The following is a 24,908-nucleotide window of genomic DNA, read 5'->3' on the forward strand; positions in this document are numbered from 1 at the left end:
TGATTTCAATTGTTTTATTCGGTATAAATAATATTTTTAAAAAAATCAGTTCGACAGTGATAAAATACGTTCTTGCAGATAAGAATATTTATTGCGTAATGGCAATCAAGCTTCTCACAACCTTCCAATCTTTGAATCATTAATCTAATTTCCTTTTTCTTCACTTTAAGTGTGCATATATTATATAGGTTACATTAATTATAAAATGTGAAGCAGCATGTGAATCAACATGTGAAATAGCATGATGAATATCACTGTACTGAGGAACGATATGTGAAACAGGTTCTTGATTAAACCATGACCTGCATGTGTTTAATCTGTAATAATTACGACAACAACTTTATCACATTGTGTATTCTCTGATGCATCTCATGAGTCTAATGACCTCGTAGACTATCTCCTTCACGTGTCAGTCTACCTTACTTGAGACCGTCTGTGGGTTCATATGTACTTGTATTTGGTATCACGCGTATTCTTTGCATTTTTCATCGTATTTTAAAATAACAATCTTAACAAAAAATCCCACTGTTGACAAACAAAAATTTTGCCATTTTACCCTGTTTCAGTATAAAACTGTTCTTAATTGACTGCCTTTTTGGTTATTAGCTCCATTCCGTATCAGTTATTTTGTTCAAAACCGCCCTCCGAAATAAATCACATACTGCCTGTTATAATCCTGCCTCTTTTCGTCTTCAATTCAAAATCTTTGGCATTTCTTTTAAACCTTCTCTAATTTCGTCAATCTAAGTCATAATCGAACTTGACACCAAGCAGTTAGGACAGTTGTCACCGTCTTCTCTTGTTTACTGAAATGTTTGCGCACGTGTGATAAGTTTGGAAGGCTATCGATAGATGGCAGCAAAAAGCTCTCCTGATTCGCTGTAGTGCTTAAGTGAGGACGTCCTAGAACTCTTCTTGCTCAGTTCTACCGGGGGTATATATATATTATTCTGGCATCATTTGTCAGATGTCCATTTTGTGTTTTCTGCTGTCAGCTGTGGTTGAGGTTCTCTCTTTCCGGTGTGGACGATTCTGAGGACAGCTCTGTATTTATTGTAAGCTTTCTGGAATGAATTGAGGAAGGTGTGCTTTAGTATCATAGAAAAAATGACCAACTCATTGTTTTGTTTAAATAAGAAAGTAATAAATTGCTATTTGCTCGGATGCATTCAAATGACTGACTTTTTATGTTTATTTCACTTGAGAATTATGTCAAGTACACGAGAAAAAAAAAAGCAACACGTAAAAATAACAAGATCAATTTACAAAGTTATAAAGTAGTCAAACTTGCTTCATGTCAAGTTATTCCTTTCTGTCTTCATCCATATTAATTATTTCTAAGATGACAGGCAAGAATTTTCATGGGCAACATACTGTCAAATATCTTCTTCATAAAACGGTGAAATTGACTGAGTGAAAAGCAATCAAGAAAAACAGCAGGTTTTGCAGAGATGTAGCTTTACATGACTACTCTCTCTCTCCCTCTCTCTCTCTCACTCACTCTCTCTCTCTCTCTCTCTCTCTCACACACACACACACAAAAGCTAGTGATCACCAGTCTAAACAAGACAAGAACAGGTTGTCACTGGTTATGACTTTGTAGGAAATTATAGCTATCTGTGTGGATATTAAACTGTCCAGACCAGTTTTCGAAATGTACAAAATGTGTGAAAGTAATATTTCACATATAAGTATCAAATTATAGTCTTGATTGGCTAGCAGCACCAAAATATATAGTGAGAACTGCTCTAATTGTGGTTCAAGCAGGGTAGGGGAGTGGGTGCAGCTGTATATGAGAAAATAATCTTGCATATAAATCAATGTGATTTAAGTGAGGGTGTAGGAAACTGATACACTGCCATTTCTGAATAGATATTAAATAGAGATAGCAATTGTTTGGGGACAAGTGCCACAGGATTGGGAAGTTTTTTTTTCTGATTTCTAAACCTAAACACAATGGCTGCTATAAGCAAGCAACATAGGTTTCATTAAAATTGTTTCATATTAATGATAAAGGTGCAAGGTGAATCACAGATGAAAAGATTGAACTTACCAACACGTGGCATTCATGCAATTTCACTTACAGAGTCTACTTTACCATGCCTACGGAATAACAGTACACAACAACAAGTAAAATAGGAGGTAGACAACTACAAGGAGATGAAGAATTGTGCTGCGTTCACTATGCCTTTTACCCTTCCTTTAGGTCACACCAAACACAATGTCACATCTAACACAATGTCACATCTAACACACTGACGTCACAAATAACATAATTACGTCACACCTAACACGCTGCCGTCACACTTAACACAATGTTGTCACAACTAACTCACTGGTGTCACACTTAAAACAGTGTCACAACTAAAACAATGCTGACACATCAAACGAACTGATGCGACACTTAACACAATGTTTCTAGAACTAACTCACTGATGCAATCTTTAATACAATGCTGTCACACCCAACACAATGTTGTCACATCTAACACACTGATGTGAGATAATACACAGCACTCAAGGCAGGGTATATGTCTGTGTGTATCCTTACCTAGCTTCTATCCTGGCACATCTGGGGCACTTGCCTGGGATATAGCACCCTTTGTGGAAACAAGCACTGCAGGCTGTGTGAAAAATATTATACAATTAAATATTACATCATACATATCTGATTTATAAATATTCTAGATATTCTTCTTCATATACAAAATGGTTTATGATTGACTGTAGTTCACTTTCACACATTATGTTTACTTTAAAGTTTTCAGTTGATAATTTTCAGAAATCTGAATTTTTTTTTTTTGTTTGTTTTACAAATAATTTTTTGCCTTTTATTTTTAACACTCAAATTTTTCGCAACTGAACATTCATTTGCCATTTATTCACCACATCATACAGGATTTTCAATCCGACAGCACTTACATGGGCAGTTTTCAACTTTATGCAGCTCAAATGGGAAAATGACATCTTGACGGTTGTTGCAAAACTCACAGAAGAAACCCTTGGCTTGGCAGAGCTAGATAACAAAATAAATAAATAAAAATTAATAAAAATATCATTTTCCATACTACCTATTTTCATATAATAGTCACATATTAAAATCTTAAATCTGGGCATGTGAGGTCTGATAAAACATGATTTTGACCAATGACAAAATCACCAAACATGAGACTGAAAAAAAAAAAAGAGAAATCACTGATTTTATGAACAATCAGAAATAGTACTATAATAATAATTTTTAAAAGAATTAGATGACAACAATGTTGGATGGCAGCAGAGTTGTAACTTATGATGTTTTCTTGGAGGTCACTGACATTCAGGTGTTAAATCATATAACAAAACAACCACAGACTGGCTGGCTGAGGTCAGCCAGACAATGTTGTGTGTGTGTGTGTGTGTGTGTGTGTGTGTGTGTGTGTGTGAGAGAGAGAGAGAGAGAGAGAGAGAGAGAGAGGAGAACTCACAGGACAGTCTCTTGTATGTTCATAGCACTTAGTGACCAGTTTCTTCAGAAGATCGTACATCTCACCAGACCTCACCTGACAAAGCAAACAAAATCAAAATTTTAGAAAAGAAAAAAACTTAAGCAAACTTAAGCTTCTGTGTCTTATCAGCTGGTCTTCTTTCAAACACATAAAATATGACAATGTGTCAGTGCTATATAACAACTTATAATCACAACTTATTGTATTATATATAGTGGACAGGACACCAAGAGTATTGGCACCAGCATCCCATACTGAGACTGTGATATTACAACTCTCTGCAGAGACAGCAAGTTGAGCTGTCTCAAATTGACTGAATGCGTTATGTACGTATTACCTGTTTTCATGGTAACCTACCTTAATCAGGTCAGCTATGGAGTAGACATGGACGTCGTCAAGCCAACTGGATGGAAGGGACTCCAATTCAGCAAACAAGCTGAAATAATAATAATAATAATAATAAACAAACAAATAAAATAAAAAGAAAGAAAACAAATATGTGTATAAAATATTAATAGCAACTACAGCAATAATAATAACATATAGAAAAATTTCACAATAAAATCACTGTGTACAAATTACTAATTATAACTAACTTTAAGTTAGAAAGCTACTCTCATCTTTCTAACGCTTACCTTTGCCCTAAGCGGCAAGTTTTGACAAACCGCCTAAAATGAAACAGCTGCCTCCGGAACTCCTTGACAGTGTCTAACGCCTTCACTCTCCTGTACAGCGTGGGGTTAATGTCCTGAATACTGAACAGGGGATCAGTGTGCATCTTCTGGAGGAGGTCTCGGGAGAAATTGGAGACTGGGTACTTAGTGAAGTCCCATTTGCGCAGGATTCGTCCAGGAATGTATGTTATTGCGCTGCTATGGCAACACTGGCAGAAGTACTTGCCCAGGTACTCGCAGTAGCGATAGCGTTTGATGTAACCTGAGGGAGATGAAAAAATTGAATTTGCCAATCATAAAATTTGAATTAATTTTTTTCAAAAACATAAGTCATCTTCAAAACTTAATCCACCTACTGGTATTGATGTATTTCAACCAACTTGTCAGTATTATTTGCAAAATATTTGTTTAAAGAAAAAAATGTAAATAAGAAATTATGTTAAATTTATTTGCAACTTATACACTAGACACATCTAGTGACAATGTATTATATAAACATAAAAACAGTTCACTTTATAATAAGATTATGAAGTTAATATAATTCAATTTGCTTGGGGTAACTGCAATTTTACCAAAAGAAAAAATAAAGAGAAGAAATAGAACAGAAAAATATTACCAGTTTCCACCTTGGTACCACATCCAGCACATCTGTAGTTTTGTTTGGCAATCAGCACCTTCCTCCTGAAACAATATCAGTTTATCATCAGAGAGGTGTCACCACCTACTGGACATGTACCACCAGCTGGTGTGGCTCTTCAAAGGGGTAACAGAAAACAGAGATAGGTGAAAAGTTGTGAAGGTTAGTTTTAACTTTGCTATGGCTGACGCAACCACTGAAATTTTTTCCATATTCATAAATTTCTTTTTGTTTCTTTTTTTCCAACCCAAGCAAAAGAGAAAGAAAGCTTTCATCTAATTCAGTGACTGACACTGCTAAGATAACTGTTTAAGACACATTTTTTCAACAAAGTAAACATATCTAACAAACAGTACTGCAATAAACTTACAACCATATATTGTAAAACACAACAGCCTCAATCTAACACATCTAACAAAATTGCAACCAGTACGATCTCATCCAACACAATCTCAACTAGCACAATCTCCACCAACACAATTTACACTATGAGCACCTACTTTGGTGTTGGGTGGATGTTGAAAATAATCTGTGGTCTGGGTGGAGCCCACTCAAAGTTGCCACGGAGACGAGTCTGAAAAAATCAAACTTCAGATTTTATTTTTACAGTCACAGACACTTGTACTTGTGATTGAATTGTAGACGAGGAAGAAGTAAACACAAAGCTTCAGATTTGAAAGACATCTTGACAGTAAACAGTCACTTATCACAAACTTAGCTCAGACAGTACAGTGAAATCAAGGATTTATCTTACCTAACTGCAGAGAGTTGTTGTTATATATAAATCAACCAAGGTGAATTAACAAAACTGCAGTAAAGATAAAGCAGTAGGCACATCACAGGTTAATAATCCACAACTCATAAATGGCAGCGATAGTCAGTGTTTTCAATATGACCAAGAAAGGTTTTGAATGATAAAGAAACAAACAAACAAACAAACTAACAAACAAACAAACTAAATAAATAAAATGGCTTTGTGTTTCTCTTAAATTGACTACAAATTTTCCTTCATGCATCAAAATAAAAAATATTACTCACAGACTGTGCAGATGAATTCTGTCTTTTCAAAATGAGGAGATTTTCACTGTCATCTGGAGAAATGGGCAGAGAATCTGGCAGCGGCAGCAGCTACAAGTGAGACAGAGAATTCAATTATAACTTACAACTTTCACATATAAAATTTATCCTGAATTTCAATTCTGTTCTCTTTTGCTTATCTGATTCCCCTCAACCTGTGAACAGCTGTTTCAGAAATAAATACACAAAAAATTAATACCAATATAATTACTTCCAAAATCCACAATGCATTCACCTAACTAAATAATATCTGATTTTACCTCAGAAGTGAAAAACTGCAGATTGCATTTGAATAAATTGAGATCTAATCAGTACAAATATCAATATCAAGGTTATTCCAGGACAGTCTCATACAGCACTGCCCCCTATGGACCAACATGCACACTAACGAACCTTCTGTGGTACATCCTGTTCTGAGACCAGCCATTCCAGATCAGACGCCTTGGGGAGCTGGTGTTCTGAGAACCTCTTCAATAGAGCAATAGCCACAGACTCGGCAGATAAATTGCCAGAATTCCCACTCTGGTTGAAATTGCTACTCTCATTGCCTGAACTGAAACATTATAAATACTATCACTATGAAGAAACAATATTGTGAAGACAAAATTTGTTGAATATCTGAATCAAAGGGTGAAAACTCTTTATTTTCAAGAAATATTGTAAATAATTGTAATCACTACATTCTTAGGATTATAAAAGTCATAAGATGAAATTCATCATTTTATTGTCTTTTCTTTTGTGAATATATTTTGTTTTGTAAATAAAATGTAAGAGGGAAAGGTGATTCCAATCTATCTTACCTTTGTGAGTCAAATTTAACTTGACTATTGGCCTTTTGAAGTTCTGCATCTGGAGATCGAGAGAAAACTTAACATTGGATACATCATTATACTTACTAAAACACACCTGTAATTCTGTCACTTTTCTTTAAAATGTTTCTTTTTCATTGCATTTCTAATGCTTAGACCTACTGCACTATAGTCAAAGATGTTAAGCACTGATGCAATAAGTTTAAATTTGACCTAATAGCACATTAACTGAATATCCAAAAGCAATTTAGGTATATTTAAAATATTTTGATGTCAACAAACTATCTCTATGACTACAGTAGCAGGCATATATAGCAAAAACCTTTGATTCAAGGTTATGGTTTACAGGGTCTAAAGCAATTTTCTTTCTTTCTCTCAACAATATGACCATTTCATAATAAAGAACTAACAACATGCAAACAATTTCCACTTTTGTTATGTTCAGTAATCATGAACATATCAGGTATCTACAAGTACATTTAATTATTTGAGCCTTATAATCACAAATATCACAAACATCTGTTAAATGTACGGTTACTTTTCTTTATCAGTAATTCAAGCCAGTTAGAAAACCGGCCTGTAGTCTGAGAACAGCACTTGGTCTTACCTTGGTGGCTCAGCGACCTCCATCCTTGTGCATGTTGTTGGTGTTTAAAGTTATTTTAAGATATTTTCATAAAATATATGCCATTTATACTGATGATGGGAGGAAGTGAATACCAGCTATTACTAAGAAAATAAAGGCATGTTGTTTTTTTCTGACCAAGTACTTTTCTCGATGACGTAGGTTTACTAAAAACCTACCATTATAAAGTGAAGCCATTGAGAGGGACAGGCAGCTATTTTGGAGAGATGCCAGGTTGGAGGACTCTTGTGGAGAAGAGTCTGTAAGCAAATAATTACCAGAATTAATCCATTCTAATACAATTCATTTGATGTCATCAATTTATTCATTGAAATTCAACCCTTTCGGTCCAGATGTAAGATGATTTCATTCCAAATTCAATAAAATTTTGTTTGATTTTAGATTCTAACTCAAATTTGTGAATTTTGGACAAATGGTGGAAATAACACTTCTTTTATGATGTCATTCCCTTTTTATCATTTTAAGTTAGGAATTTACACCTGGACTTTGATTGGGCTAAATTTGCATCAATTAATAAAAAAAAAAATAAAGATTGATAAAGAAAATATGTATTTCATAATGCAATGAACACAGTTCATAAAGAGTAATAAGCAGCACCACTATCCCAACTATATACTATAAACATGACTTGTAACATACACAACATTATACCAGGCTACATTCACAACGGAACAGACAAGACATGGTCTACATCACATCACCCTGATCACATCCAGAGTAGTTTATTCCGTGTCAAAAACTTTTAACCCCACTGGCCCTTCAAGCCACCAGGGTCTGTAAGAATGTAATGGTCAAAAGCAAAAACTGTGGAAATTATCTGAAGAAATTTTCAATTTTTGTGGCCCATCAGGTATCTTCAATTTTACTGTCATTTGGCAGCCAGAGCTCATGTAATGGACTGTTTCTATGCCACATGTTATCAGCAATCTGGCCATATGGTCATGTAATTTAGACCACATATCTGGTTTGTGTTTTATCTTAGTTCTGCTGTGAACATGACCATAAAGCTGAAGACTCTAACACTGCCATACGACTCTAAACATACTGGTATTCACAAAAATACACTAAAAGCAAAAGGGCATGCTTCATAAAATTGCAATAAATAAATAAATAAATAAATGGTAAAAAATTAATAAAATTAATAAAATATAAAATGGTCACTGTGACTAGCACAACTATCTGAGATGCCTCCATAAACCCAAATGTAGCAATGACTTTACCTTCAATTTCTCTGTCTTCCACTTCATCACTTCCACTGTCAATATCTGAAAATGGCAATAATGATACAGTGGAAAAATATCAAGAAATCTTGCCATGTAATAAAAATTCTCAGATTCAGAAATATGGTGATCTGAAACTTCTGAAACAACATTTAAACATTCAAACAAAACTTATCTCACGTTCAAATAAATAAATAAATAAATAAATAAATAAATAAATAAATAATTATGATTATTGAAATATCATCCTGCAGAAGATGCAAAAAGTAATAAATACGTTATCAAATAAGTTATCAAATACTCCTACTGTGCACATGATACAACTTTCATTTAAGTTCCTAAATTTCTATAGTTGTTTTTACGAGGAAACCATAATTATACTCTAAATTTTTCTATTTAGATGTCTTTTTGTACATTATACTGATTCACATTTAAATAAAATATCATAGGAGTTAAGACAAACAACTTCAAATAAATTAATATAAAATTTACATACATGAATTATTCCAAAAAATTACCTGAGTAATCTGAAGAGTCGTGAGAGGAGCTCAGGTTGGAAGCAGTACTGTTGGTTGCTGCAAGAAAAATTTATTTAGTTGTCGTAACCTCAAATACACATCTTGAATTAGATGTCTGTACATCTGATGACGAAAAATTTATGACCTTTTGTCAAATTTATATTCTCACTTACTTTGGCTACAAAAACTTTAAAATATATATAGTAAAATAATTGGTCTGATTCATAGAAAAAACTTTTTAAACCCTTTACTTTAGATCTAGTGTAACACCTACTGTCTGTCTTTCCATCACTAAATGCAGGGAATTCTGGATGCTTCTGATAAAATTAAAAACAGCAAATGTTATCACCTCTAACCCCTGTGTAATATGTAGTTATCTTTTATCAATATCAATTCTACAACTTTGCAAATATACAAATCAATCAGAACATTTTGTTAACATGCATAAAAATTAAAATAACAATTAACCTCACATTTTGTTCTCATAGATCTGATTTAATTCAAATATTTCTCTTACAAATGTCCTAATTGGCCTTTAAAATTGGATCTGAACTTTTCAATATACCAATACATATAGGTACAAACCTCTTTTAACCTCTCTCTCCTCCTAATTCTAATTCTTTGTTTTAATTGCTGTATTTCTTCGTCTGAGTCTGCCTCCTCCTCGTCAGACTCTCGGAAGGGTCTTATCACCTGATTCCATTTCATTTGCTCTATGGCAGCTATCAGTGCCTCGGAGATACTGAAGTGAGCATTCTCCTGGAATGGGAGGCAGGAAACATCAGATATTTTTACGGAGACAGGGACTTGGGGATCATTCCCAATAAAACTAGCCTTCTAATTGCATCGTCCAACTCGGTGGGGACTCGAGCTGAATGCAACCAGATATCAGATTAACACACCACCTCCTGGCAAAGAGTCAAATATGAGTTCGTCGGAAACAAGAAGAGACATTTAAATCTGTAAATCTGATTGCCTTCAGCAAGAGTCCCCTCTCTGTTGACCTACATAGAACAAATGTTCCATTGGGAATGAGCCCTTTAGTACCTTGATACCACTTCTTTTTGTCATTTTGATTCCAGGAGACAGGTTAATAGCAAGCACTATGTTGACACTTACCTTATCCAGGTCAGCACTGTAGCTGAAGTCTTGGGACTGTAAGTAGTTGATCAGAGACTGACCTTCCGCGGGACGAGACAGGAAACTTTCTGTGCTGTCACCAGGGTGTAGGGCACCTGCACCGGCTTAATTAAAGAGTGGAAATGAATACTTGAAAACTGATTTTTTGTGCTTAAATGATCGTTTACAAATTAGGAAGTAATGGCTGCAGTTTTCAAAGTCAAATTTTATAAATATTTGATACAGATTTCACTTTTACAGATTTTTAAAATTAATTAGAATGCAGTCAACACAACAAGGGGAGTATGTCTCATGCATCTGTGTAACAAGAATTCAGACTTGTACGTTAAGCTATCAACTTAAAATAAAAGTAACAAAATAACCATGTTATGTATGCAAATAATTTTCAGTGTACACAGTCTGACTCCTTTAAAGAAAAATGTAAATTTTAACATACACAATAAAGAAGTTTTTACCATTTCCTTTCCTCCCCATACCGCCAGCAGCATGGGCCGGAAGAGACGATGAGTAGGTCGCAGGATCCACCAAAGTGGAGTCTGATTGGTCAGCAGGATCGTCCAATGACATCTCTTTCAGAGTAGCACCATCCGATCTTGAACGGATATGTGAAATTTTCCTCCCTTTCGATTGTCCTTTTGAATGTGTCCCTTCGTCAGTTAAACTCCTCCTTTTGCTATCGTCTGTGCTGTGTTCTTTACCCTTATCTAAAACACCGTTTCTTTTGCCAGTCGGATATTCAAACAAGTTTTGAGTACCTGTTAGAGATACATTTCCATTTTGATCAGGTAATGTGCTAAGGCCAACTGAATGTTGATTGAATAAATTAGTCCTGGGAAATAAATTTGTATCTTCTGAGTCATCTCCTGTACTATCACTATTGAGCAAATTGTCCAAAACTTTTGACGCCTCTGTGTTTGACGAGGATATAGACCGTGATAGTCTTGTTCCTGATCCCTGCTGCCCTCTGGGGGAATATGGCACACTTGTTTGTCTATGATGAACCGTATTCACACTTAAACTTCTTGTTACACCAACAGTATGTGGATTCTTAATCCCAATCACAGCCTGTGTATGGGGACTCCCACTTATCACAAAGGACGCTCTATGGGGACTCCTGCTCACCCCCAGGGGCTCCACATGTGAAAGCATATCATCCTCTGGGAAAAATTCTGTATTCAGGAGAGGATCGCTTTCAATGCGTGGAAAGCTCAGAGTGGATTCCAGCTCCACAGAAGAACCATCCTTTTCTAGTACGGACAACAGAGCTGCTTTGGCTGACGGCTGGACGTCTGGGCTAGAATCTGGAGGGGAAAAACAATATAATTTCAATTTTGAATTTTGAAAAGAGAAAAGACCATTTTCAGCAGGCACCGAGGACCTTTTCACATCCAGTACCATAACTGAACTAGTCCAATTCGTTGAATGCAATCAGATAAACAGACTACCACACCTCCTTTTGATTATAGCGTACTCACATATTCACCAGCTTTTCTGTATTCTTCTTAAAACTAAGAGGAAGCGAGCAAGTTTATTAATCTGACTGCATTCAGCGAGAGTCCCTGTGGAGTTAATGCACATTAACTATGTCAGCATATTTCACTGTGTATGGCCCCACAGTAATCTCTTACGTAAGACTAACAAAAGGCACTGACCCAGATAATGGCGGAGGTATTGATATGTGATTTTTTCCATGTTCTGAATGCTGAAAACTTCAGATGGTAAACATGTCTATATAAAGGGGATGAACCTTGGCAGTTCTGATGAAAGCAGATTTTAGATGATGAAATCACTGTCAAATAAAACTTGTGCATTTATCATATGATAGAAATATGCTTTCAAATACTACAGATAATAATACAGAGTATTTACACAACATTATGTATAAACATGGCCAGATACAATGTGCATGACTAATATCCTACAGCAGTCATCACATGTGAATAATACATGATCAAGTTTAGTTTAACAATTAAGCTATATATTACATGATATATTAAATTTCAACATCTACTGTTGTACAATTATACGTAATTTGTCTCTTATATCTGAGGAGGCATGTCCAAATCTCTCTCTCTCTCTCTGTGTTCATCCATCTATGTGTATGTGCCACTGTCAGGTCGATTCCACCTGCAGGATCTGTACATATATCAACTACCAGCACTGACCTCAATACACATACTTACACACTCATATACATATCTTTTGAGTAACTTGAACTGAGACAAGTGGATCATATCCACAGAATATTACCCTAAGCTGGCAGCATGTGAAACCAGACCCAATTTCACTCCTTTCAGCATATTGCTGTGCATCCACCAGCTTGAATACAATCAGCATGGCCTCCCTATCTATTATATATCACTTCATATGTGGCCTTCCTAGATTACTGTAGCATAACTTATTGTCAGAGAGCTTGTATACCACACTCACTCGGTATATATAAACATGGACTTCACTTCCTGGTATAAATTTCCTGATAGCTAACTTTAAGGAAAACATGACTAAAATTAGCATTGTTCAGAAAAGACAACATGATTTAGAAAGTAATCAGAGCACCAATTAAAACATACAAGTACTTTTTGTGCATTTTTACCTTTCTTGATTGAGCTACTAGAGAGGTTTATCAGGTGTTGTTCCACTAATGACCTGCTTGATATAACAAAGTTTTCCTAAAATGTGTGCACACTCCAAATATACAGCAGAAAATGATGAGGACTTCGTAATATTTCTTTCGCAATTATCGGTAATTACTACAAAGACCCTGACAAAGAATGATTTGGCATCTTTTTCAGCATTTTTGCCAAAATAATAAATCTTCTCTTTCAGCTATGCAACAAATCAATAACGTGGTCTGCACATGTACTCGTTCGACATGCACATACACTACAGCTAAGCGTTATTGGAGTTGAAATAACCTACGACAAAGCTTTTTTATTATAATTATTATTTGCATAAAATGTATAACAAATATTTAGAGAATAAATAGCTGAATAGAAGGAATCAATTGTGGTGGCAATCCTACAAAGATTTTCAATAAAAATAAAAAAGTGAAAACATTCTGCATGCCTCTGTACCACATCATTAAGTATGTATGGCATTATATTATACTGACAAGGCACAACTGATGTACATGTAAAGCAACCCCACCTAGCCTTTGGTTAAAATTTAGACAATTATCACCTGTACATATGTGTATATATATATATGTGAACGTTACTTGATATCAGACACTGTTATCTTAGTCAAACAGAATCTATATTATGGTGTTAATGATAAATGAAATAACAGCCCAGAAGATTACTGTACATGTACAGACAATATCATATGCAGTACCAGTTAACTAAACCAGATAAAAAATGGCTGTCAAAATGCTAAAACTCCCATACTACCTACCTAGGTTTTACAAAAGGCTCATGCCCATTTTAAATGTAGCCAGCTGGCACAAACAGCTACAGGTTTAAGCCAGTTGACTTATAGATTTTGCATCGAACAAGTAAGAATAATCATAGTTTCTAGCCCAATTGTACCTAGAGGTAATATAATTTATGTGCCTGTTTGAGATCAATTTTCCATGCTCTATTAACTGGTACATTTGGACATTCAGAAAGTAGTTGTATGGGGTCTACTGGACAGAGTGACCAGCAGGCAGAAAGCTCCCAGGCACAGACTGTTATATATACATGTATATATAATGACCAACTCCAATTGGTACACACACACACACACACACACACACACACACACACACACACACACACACACACCCAAGCACACACACACACACACACACTGCACTCACAGATCTCAACCTAGTGCTGACTTTACATCAATGGCACAACATTACACTTATGTGTGTACCGCATGATAATCACAAAAACATTATGAAAATGAAGCAGTTTCACTTTCACTTTTGTGTTCACTTAACAAGGAAATCTATGCATGACATTTACTTTAAATGTTACATGCAGTAGTAATTATATACACTCATATACACACACGTGCCTGCACACATATTCATCTGCACATACGCACATACTGCTTGAATGCACACGTTGGATGAAATACACGTATGTAAAGTAATACCTACCTGCAATATAAATATCACTGAAAATCCTGTAAAAAAGTCTATGTCCTGATATCCAATATAGTAATATTAGCCAATTTCTCCCTAAAGCTTATATGACAGCCGAAGTCATACCACTGGTCTTAATTTATGTGAAAAGACCCTGTCACATGTATGAGGAGTTCCTATCTGGGACACAGGATAAAATATTACACTGTACACAATACTTTGTACTGTCAGTGGCAAAGGTGATATATGTACACACATATGTCAGTGAAGCACAGGGGGAGTCATTGTTGATAATCTGTGACCACTGTGTGTGGATGATAAGATCAGTCTGGTTTGTAACCCTTGGCGGTCCTCTCTCTGTGTGTGTGTGTGTGTGTGTGTGTGTGTGTGTGTGTGTGTGTGTGTGTGTGTGTGTGTGTGTGTGTGTGTGTGTGTGTGTGTGTGTGTGTGTGTGTGTGTGTGTGTGTGTGTGTGTGTGCTAGTATTTATATGTGTGTTTATGTGAATACGTATGTGTGTTTGTGTGTGAGAGAGAGAGAGAAAGAGGGAAAGAGAAAGAGAAGGAGAGGGCTGAGCAAGGGGGAGGAAAGAAAGAGCGGGGGGGGGGGGAAGAAGAGCAAGAGAGGGGTAGAGAGAGAGAGAGAGAGGGGGGGAGAAGGAGATAGTTAATTTAGGAGAGTAGGACACAGCATTCATTGTGTCTGTACCTGACCTAAGCTATAATCCAGGTATGTCTTCAACAGTTGATGACAGGAAGTCATGGGTCACAGGACAATTAAGGAATACCTGACATTCTTAGCCTGGGCAGGTATGCCAACTATCTGTACACCAACTAAATACTATCTAAAGCTTTTGTTTATAGTTAAAATAAATGTGCACCAAGAGGAAAATTAACATTTTATAAAATAAATATTTGCCTTTAATTTTTTTTTTTCATTTTTTTAAACTCTCCATGCGAAACTCTAGATGAACACATAATCTCAATGCTGTATTGATTTCTTATTCCAACACATGACATAGAGACCTCTACATTAAAAAAAATATCAGTTCATTATTATAATCCTTTAACACACATGCACAAACTTATCCATAAAATATGCAATTATATAATAAAGGATTAATGGAAAAAAATAACTGAAAAAGTATTTTATCAATAACTCAATATTCATTTAGTCAAAACTTAAGATTTTTCTACTTTTTTTCATAGACTAAGGTAAAGAAGGCAGCTAAATTCCTTATCATGCACAATAATATTTGAGCAACATTCATATCCTTACATTCCTTGGTTATTTGAGAGTAAACACTATATTGGAACATATTAAATTTAAAACGAAATAAATAAATAAAGTACATGCAGTTTAATATGTAAAATGATTAATTCAAATAAAGACATTTACTATATGAATTCTTAAATATATTCCAAGAATTTTAATATATTTACAAAAAACAAACAGCTCATTTCCCACCTTGCAGGGCAGATAATCCACACAATGCCCCTTCCTCTGCCTGCTCATTGATAAGATCATACAGGGTCTCTTTGAATGTTTTTCTAGCTCTCACTATTTCTAGAGCCATGTCTTCTATGAGATACAGATCTAACTTACCATGATATCTCTCTTTTCACTTTCAACCCAAGAATTCTCAAGTCTGCCCTCCCTCCAAATGTCACTCATGACATGCCCCTCCCTCAAATGTCCATCATGTGTTAAGGTAGCCAATCACAATTAGCATTGCATAATACATCTCCATGCTATGTCCATGATTGATGAGTTTAGGTGACACGCCTCTTTTACATAATATATAATATATGGATGTTTGAAGGGTCATTTCAAGGTGAAATAACTCATAGCAGAAATAAATGAATGTGACTTCCAAGTAAGTTAGCAAAATGTGTAATTTTGTCTGCAATGAGCAGTGCTAGCAAACATCTGAAATGAAGTTTCAATTAAAGGTCTTATATCATACCTAAAAATTATTATGTAGAATTTAGCATGGTAATTTATTTCATAATAAAGGTGCTTGTGTGTAAGTGTGTGTGTGTGTAATATGTGTTTATACCAATGCATGAGTGTGTGACTTAAGCACAACCATTTATCCGTACTGCATTAGTTTTTACTAACACTCCCATTGCACCAGCATCTCCACTGTCACAACCAATCTGTCACACCTAACACAATGAACAGGTCAATGACCTGCTGTTATCTCATACTTCTACCTCTGTTGACTGAGAAATGAAGTCCAACAAGTGGAGCAGATATTTTCATATATCAAGACTCAGGCCCGTAGCCATCAATTTCAGAGGGGGAGGGGAGGGTTCGTTTTCTGAAAAAGTGAACCTTTTACCATAAAATCCTCAAGTACATAGGTCAAATTTTATCCAGAGTGGACCTTTTCCCAGCAAAAAGGGTGGTTCTTTCGAATCCCCTGAACCCCCCCTGGCTACGGGCCTGATACTAAAGGTATTGCTAGTTTTATCAAAATTATGGTAAGAAAATTCACAAAGATTATAATTATAGCGTGTGTCTGTGCACATGTGTGTGTAGGAAAGAAGATGGCATCTCATTCACTGTTTTCATCTCAAACTTACCCAAGGTAGCAGTAGCATGTTCTGCTGATGTCTCCAGGACAGAGTCAGACTTTGGTGACGGTAATGGCGGCGCCAGAGGGTCCGTCTCACTCACTCTCCGCGGCATGGTGATGGCTGAGCTGGAGGGTAGCGTGGCGGGGAGTGAGCTCGTAGAGGAACTCCTCACATGTGATATTACCAAACCCCTGGTTCTTTGACTGCTGCCTGTTCTTAGCTGAATATAAATAAATAAATAAATACAAGGCAAACGTGCTAATATGATCCTTCATAAAAACAGTGGAAATTTTACCTTCAAAATCAAACAAACAAAAACATAATCACTGACAAGAAGTTTTACAGTATACAATAAAGATACCTGTGATATCAACTCTAAAACAATGCATATTTTCCAAAAATACAGCTCTTTTTTTTTTCTTAAAGCAGCCCGGGAAACTTAGTGGACTCAAGGCAGCCCCCACCCTTTCTTTTATGCAATCGGTGTAAACAACCTACCAGTAAAGGGTTGATCTCGGCCAGTAAGGCTACCCTGTTGTTCTCCACAGCCTGGAGGCAGATAAGCATGGCTCGCATGTACTCATGGTGACGCAGGAATGCTGACTCTGAAATAATAAATAAATAAATAAATAAATAAATAAATAAATAAATAAAGCTTTCAAACTTGGTTGGTATCATTAACCCGTCAAAACCACAGAAAGTATCTCAAATTCATGTGATTGTCCATAAAAATACTTAAGGACTTTATGGACTAGACGATAACCTTTTACACTTGTTGCAGTGGAGTGATGTCCCTAGCAAAGAAAAACCTCTCGTCTGCACTGGATATCCCTCACAAGCCCCACGGTCACTTGAACACATAAAACTTAGAATAGTGCTTGTCATATCCATATAAACTTGTCCATACAATGGTATTATACATTGTCTTTACTCGAGAGTTAATATAATATGTACACAAATCCCTGCTGTTTGTTTACTTGTTCTAATAATCCACTATAAAATCTGATATGATATTATGGTTGCTAAATCGTGTACCACCAGTTTATCCCATGAACAGTATATCTCTAATTTTAACAGGATGACTTCCCAACCTTCTTAAAATGTCACATAAATATACCACAATTATGTTTGAACACATACAAATATGAAGGCTATGTCACATGCTTTGTCCATGTGCTTTTGTTTACATTTACATCCCCTCCCCTAGGTTCTTTCATGGACTCTCCCACTTACAAGCTTAACTATTAAATCACGGCTGACCTGGGTAACTCTTATTTTTCCATCCTGAGGGGGTACAGGTTGAAATAAATCAGCCTGAGTCTTGGTGAGATGCCAAGAGAGAAGTCCTGATGAAATAATGGCAGATTTTTATCATCAATTTGTACAGAATGCCATGTTATAGGGGATCCAACGGCCCCTCGTGTGCACGCAGGCGGTGTGTGATCACAGAAGACAGATGATGTGATAGGAGAGTGATCGAAATGACAGATAGAAAATGCTGTGTGCTAAGAATTAGGATATATTCAAAAGATGTACAAGCTTTGTTCTGCAAAAAAATGTGGACCTGAAATAAAATCCAGTCATGTGCTATTTTGAACCTTTTTTTTCCTTTTCATCCCTTTTTCTTTCAATATCCAATCACCTAGTTACTAGTCTAAGACAAACTTTTTTTATTCCCTCAGAAAAGGAAAATTCCTACCACCCTGCAAAAGGCAAGGGGCAACCTCTGCCACAAAAACGTTCACATTTAAAAGTGTACTACATAATGTGCTCAAGAATCCTGAGGTTACTCATGTGTCCCACTTATAATACAACACCATAATTTGCCCTGGATTTCATCCAATACACATCACCTCCGCGTCCTCGTCTTAACCGTTCACCCTGATATACTTGGTAACTGGGTGACTCAAGTTTGGTAATTATACGTATATATACACACTATTACCTGGGCATCAGCCAAATAAATAACAATACTGTACACATATTATCCCGTTCATATTTGTGTCCTCATCTCCACTTATTTCCCCTGTCTCTAGATATGGGTGACACATGACAAAGAAATATGACAGTGACATCTGACTGAATATAATTATATAAGTAATGGGTATTTGAAGGTGATGGCCTGACATATAGAGTCTACACCCCTGTAATTCAAAGGAAAATATCCAAACTATAAAGAAACGCTTCCAAAACTGTATATCCTTTATACATTGTTTTCAATTCTTTATTACTGACAAGTAATGATTTGTTCAAAACAGGGAGACATTCAGCATTTCCATATGATCACAACATTATAAATTAAACTGTATCCTTTCTTCCGTCTCTCCCCTCTCTAGGTACTCACCCCATCCACCCCCCCTGCCCCCACCCCCCCCCTGCCCCCACCCCCACCCCACTAGTCTGCCACAAGATCACTGAAGAACTCCACTATCTTCACAGCATGCTACAACAAGGAAATCTGACTTGGAAAATTAAATAAATAAATAAATAAATAATGAAAAATTAATTAAAAATTAAATTATTTAATAATTAAAAAAATAAATAAATAAATAAATAAATAAATAAATAAATAAATAATAAGACACAATAGCCTATGGCCATAAGCCAAATACGAGCTAGTGAACCATCATATGTAATGACACAGGAGAATCTGGGCTGATAGGGCTACGTCATGTTGCTATCAATTAACATACTTACTCTGTACCTGGTGGTCTTCTGCGATGAACTGCATTACTTCAATTATAATTAATTCAATTATAATTATTATAACTCACAATGTGCTACATATAACGGCACACCTGCATGTCTGGCATGTTTTCTGCATATAGTATCATTTGTCAGAGCATGATATGAGTACTGTTTTTGTGGAAGTTGGAAAGACATAAGGTTCATAGTCAGAACCCCCCTTTTTGCTGGGAAAAGGTCCCCTCTGGGTAAAATTTTATCAAGGTACATGAAAGTTTCATGGTTAAAGGCCTGGATGCTTTACCAGAAAAAAAAAAAAAAACCTACTTTTTTAAATTGCCTTGACATTTTATCCATAGTCTGATGACTTTCTAGACTTGCCCCCCCCCCTTGATATACATGCATTATTTGTGAAAATAATAATAATAAAAAGAAGTTTAATTCTTGCACCCTTTATAATAACAAAAGTAAAACAAGCAATAAGCAAAATATGAAAACTGTACTAACCTGCAGAAAGCCTTTCATATCTTTAAATATATATATCACAAATCCTACCTTACTGACCCAAATTCTTTGTTCACAGACAATGTCCCTCAAGCACCTGCTCTATTCCAAATTCCTTACCCATTTAGACGTCAAGCAAATTGGCATGATACTGGTTTGAACAAAGAGTTCATAAATGTTTGCCAGAGGGGGAAAAAAGGTTTGGTTTTCTCTACTTTATCAGTAGAAAAGCAACTAAAAACAATCACAAAAAAGTTTTTTTTTCTCATTGAAACTGGTGTACAGTGGCAGATATGCAAACCAGACACGCTTAAGGTGCTGATAAGATCTTGTATAGTGTAAACCCAGCATTGCACAAGCAGATGCTTCCTCATCACACTTAAAAATAAAAAAAAAAACATCACTAAAGCAGCAGGTATTAACTGAAACCTGGTCTTACACAGGTAAAATGATGGGGCAGAAGACATCTTATCCAGTGAGCAAATTTAGCACACACGAGAAAGAGAGAGAGAGAAATTTATATCAAAATTAAATCTAAAATTTCTTATTAATTTCATCAATTTGAAATAAAAAAAAGACTCACAGAAATATATTCTTTTCAATACCATACCATCAGTCCATAATAATCTTCACCACAGAGAGCTGTCCATACTCTACACTGTCTCAAAGCAACAGCATGCTTTATTTTTATCATCTCCTTGCACGACAGCAAACTGACCCTCCCCCTGTGTTACTTCATATCCAGACTAATGATCCAGTACATGTCCACCTCCCATAACCTAGCTTCACATGTCACATCTGCTTCACATGTCATAAATAATACAAATTATATATAAGTCATCAAAAAGTTAGAAAAAAATCCACAGATTTCTTGATAAGATCCTATCTTTCCCTAAAATGTCATTTTTCATTTTTTCACTTAGTACAAGTAGATGGAGGAGACATGGGTAGAGCTACGTAAGTAGACAGGTGCATTTGAAACCATATTGACCATCCGATCCACATGCCTCAAATGTCTGAAGTGCTGCACAAAAATGTGTGTGAGCCTTCACATCATGAACACAGATATGTTGTTCTATCACTTCTGTCATGTAAAATCTGTACACAGACAATGGGCTCTTTCCGAATGAAACTATCAATCTACCTAGTTCGATCCAACTCCGTGGGGTGAATACAGCCAGATTAAAAAATTAACAAGCCTCCTCCTGGTATTGAGTGTAATACAGAAAAGCTGATGATTATATAAGAGTCAAGTTAGAAATAAGAGGAGGTGTGTTAATATGATAGCATCCAGTGAGAGTCCCTGCGGAGTTGGATCGATCTATGTAGAACAACAGTTTTGTTGGGAATGAGCCCAACGTGTACTGATGCAGGCCTACTAGTATGTGGTAATATATGAACCAGCAGAAATGACAAAATTACATGAAAATTATCTATCTGAAAGAGTTCAAATATCAATATATCTATATGGAAAGAAACTAACTATAACAAAAAGGTAAATAATAGAAATGCTGCACAGACTATGCCCATAACGACTAGTATTTGAGCAAAAGGGAAATGCCAAAGAAAGGGAAATAAAATATATGAACATAAGTTTTGGATTAGCTCCAGTTACAGACCACTTGATTGCAAAACTTTGTGAGATAAGCAGGAAAGGTACTGTAATGGCATCCTTCAATCAACTTGTCTGAGAAATCACATTTACTAAGTACACTTCACATGATTATATTACAACATTATGTTGAAAATATTATTCAGTTCAATACTTGATATAAATCTATATCTACGCATGGGTGGTCAAATGAATATTAACCTATGATTTTGGAAAATAGATACTAAAAAGACAGGTCTTGCATGCCAAGAGGAATAACTCCTCAACTAAACATTTGAGATGGAAACTCTGCTTTTCACAAGGCACTGAGGTACTTTTCAACTTCATACATATCAGCAGGAATGTATTATGATCTTTAGAACAAGATCTGGTGGATATACAGGCAAATAATTATGGGATAGCTCTGGCCATTTTTTTCTCTAGCCAAATCACTACTTTTTCATTACTTTTTTTTTCTAAATGGTTTAAACTTGACTAAGACAAGTTAAATAAACCAGTTTTTGTTCAGCCAACTTAAGTCAGTTTTAGCATTTGGCTAATTGGCGAGGGTTAGTGCTACCCAGCAAATATACTTTTTATACAAATGGTAATCAAGTCCAGGAGAAGATACCTGATCACAAAAAAACTATTTATAAATTAAAAAAAAATATATATATATATAATATATATATATAATATATATATAAAATATCCATGTTCTTTCATAAAAGTAAACAGTCTTTAATTTTCTGGCAATTTTCAAGTCACCATCAATAAGAAAACTTTACTAGTACACTGTCTCACTCTCCGAAATAATATCTTCCCATAGATGAACTCCTGTATAAGAAAAAAATTAATATTTTTCCATAACTCACCTTCATAATGCTGTTTAAGATGCTCTCTGTTCTCTACCAGTGTTTGTAACTGTGAAGATAAGTTGTGGTTCTGCAGACTTTGCTTGACCCAAGTGTGACCTCTGGAGAGGTCAAGGTCACCTGCAGTGCCAGCCTGCCTGTTAATCTGCTCAATAGATGGCGCCAGTACTGGGTTCAGCCATTTTAGCCCCTTGATAAAGTTCCAGTAGTCAAGTGTGTTGCCAAACTGGGTCTACAATAAACATTGATTGATATAAAATGACTTTCTTGTGCTACAGACATGGGGAAACAATGATAAAATGATTTTGTAGCACCAGAATATTAGTTAAAAATATAAGAAAAGAAGGAAAAAGAGGACATTTCTGTCTTCATGGCTACCAAGCCAATGAGTAAATTCCATACAAGAATTCAATAACTTATATTCATTGACAAATAAATTAATCAATAAATCAATGAATTTTAAAAGTAACACACTACAACCTTCAGACCTAATATCTACTGTATTTTTCTGCTTTAACACAATCCAAATTTTCTCTACCATCTGATTGAGTAATTAGACACGTGAAATTATGCAGTAAAACTCTTCAACTTCAGTAATATTCAGTCAGACAAATATCTACTTATTTAATATTCTTAAAGGGATAATAACTATTCATTTTGGCCAAAAAATGAATTTTCCTAGGGTAAAGGACAATTTTTCCATACTTCCCAATGGTAAATGAATTAATTTCCACATTCCAAGTTAGTCCCTGTTTTTTTCTAAAAAGTTTGGTTTTTTTGTAATATTCTCTTAAGATATTATTACAGAGTGCAGCCATCTAGATGGAGGTCACGTGATATGATGGCAAGCACAAAATTCAGAATAAATGCGTTAACTGCCGTTTTGGTGGTAAAATAGATTATATTTTATTTCTGTGAGTTGTTTGCCATGTATTTATAGTGAATTATGGTTATCTTGCAAACAGTTGTTATCCCTTTAATGTAACTACTAAAATAGACGTCACTGGCATTCATGTCTGGACACAGTACAATTATATACAAATCCCTTAACCAAAATATAATGTGGTCAGCATATAGCAGAAATCTACTTAGCACAATTCACTTTCCTTTGTCTTCTCTAACGCAATCTCACCTGTGTTACTTTCAGTTTGTGGTTGAGGATCTTCTCTACTGCAGTGCATAGTCTGGTCAGTCCACCATATGTATTCCACACATTGGTGCTGTTAGTGGCCAGTAAACCCTCCACTGTGGACTTTAACCCTGTTAATAATCCATGGTGCTGGCCTCTGGAAAATACATATTTTTCTATTTTTTAAATTTAATTCTTGTATTAGTATATTTAATGACTGCCTATGATCCTTTTCACACAAAAGAAGCAAATAATGAGAAAACACTTCAACACAAAGTAGCAGGGGGGAGCTATTAATATATTAATGCAGGGGCTTCACTTAGTTGATTATAGGGCTATAAAGTGGTTTGGGTTTAAGTCCTTAGTTGCCTGGCATCCATATATACTAGTATATACATATATAAACCATATACCAGGCAAAATAGATTCTTCACCATTTCTTTACATAAAAATACTTATCTTTATATTTGTGTTAACAACTTTTCCATAGAAACAGCTGTTATATCAACAGCTCAAATTGGCAAATTCATCCTGATGTATTTTTGACTGAAGTAATTTTTTAGACAATGACACTGTTTATAACAGCATTATCTCAGCAGATAAAGAAAAAGACTTATGTATAGCAATCTTTTCGCTGTCAATCTCTTAAGATATAATGCTTAAAAGGAACGCCATGACAGAACGCTCCTGGTGAATATTAAGACATCCACCAGGAACAGTCGGTGTAATGCTGGTAGCATGGACATATTGTTTTTTAAGACTTAGGGAGACACTTGCTATACTCGGACGCAGTTTACCGATATACAAAGGTTATCTATACGTATCTATATATTACACACATACATAACTACAGTTATGACAATGCGGGGATTAATCACTGAGTATGCACCTCGCTGCGTTGACAAGATCGTGTGTGTCATGTGTGGGAGTATCACTCGGATGGAGTGGCATTTTTGAAATACTTTCCCTTTGCCATTGGTATATGACTTGGTACATGCAGCGTTCTACTTGAAAGTCTCTCAGATGATCCAGCATGCCCCGAAAAGGCTATATTTCTGACCCAAAAATGTTCGTACAAATAATTTTGTGAACTCACCGTACGTCTTCCTCCTCTTCGCTCTCCATCACTCCCACTTTACAAACGGAGTTGTGTTGATATGTAGTTTCGAATATTAATGTGCACTAAAATCTATCTCTTTTGAATACATCTATAGAAATAATATATAAATAATACACACAATAATTGACTTAATAGGTAATCAAAAC

The 24,908-nt window shown here is 35.5% G+C and overlaps 1 protein-coding gene across 5 annotated transcripts; it reads right to left on the reverse strand.

The window, feature by feature from the left end:
- Window positions 1–24,879, reverse strand: LOC106157986 (run domain Beclin-1-interacting and cysteine-rich domain-containing protein). 5 transcript variants are annotated; one of them, XM_086997026.1, is made up of 24 exons: window positions 24,739–24,879; window positions 23,646–23,799; window positions 22,514–22,745; window positions 17,357–17,463; window positions 16,865–17,078; window positions 10,661–11,506; window positions 10,185–10,309; window positions 9,651–9,824; window positions 9,340–9,382; window positions 9,066–9,122; window positions 8,548–8,592; window positions 7,486–7,566; window positions 6,673–6,721; window positions 6,266–6,425; window positions 5,834–5,923; window positions 5,296–5,369; window positions 4,775–4,839; window positions 4,120–4,420; window positions 3,842–3,920; window positions 3,464–3,538; window positions 2,922–3,015; window positions 2,551–2,623; window positions 2,054–2,103; window positions 1–1,064 (listed from the first exon to the last, which is right to left on the reverse strand). In XM_086997026.1, exons 1-23 carry the CDS (start codon window positions 24,765–24,767, stop codon window positions 2,067–2,069), a joined length of 3,204 nt encoding a protein of 1,067 aa, XP_086853152.1. In that variant the 5' UTR covers window positions 24,768–24,879; the 3' UTR covers window positions 1–1,064; window positions 2,054–2,066. The 5 variants fall into 5 exon arrangements, with proteins under 5 accessions (XP_086853152.1, XP_086853151.1, XP_086853153.1 ...); XM_086997025.1 differs by lacking the exon at window positions 2,054–2,103; XM_086997027.1 differs by lacking the exons at window positions 2,054–2,103; window positions 7,486–7,566.
- Window positions 24,880–24,908: the final 29 nt, after the last annotated feature.

Source organism: Lingula anatina, chromosome 10 (assembly GCF_051362555.1).
Source record: "Lingula anatina isolate TDL-2025a chromosome 10, LinAna3.0, whole genome shotgun sequence".
Taxonomy (NCBI): Eukaryota; Metazoa; Brachiopoda; class Lingulata; order Lingulida; family Lingulidae; genus Lingula; species Lingula anatina.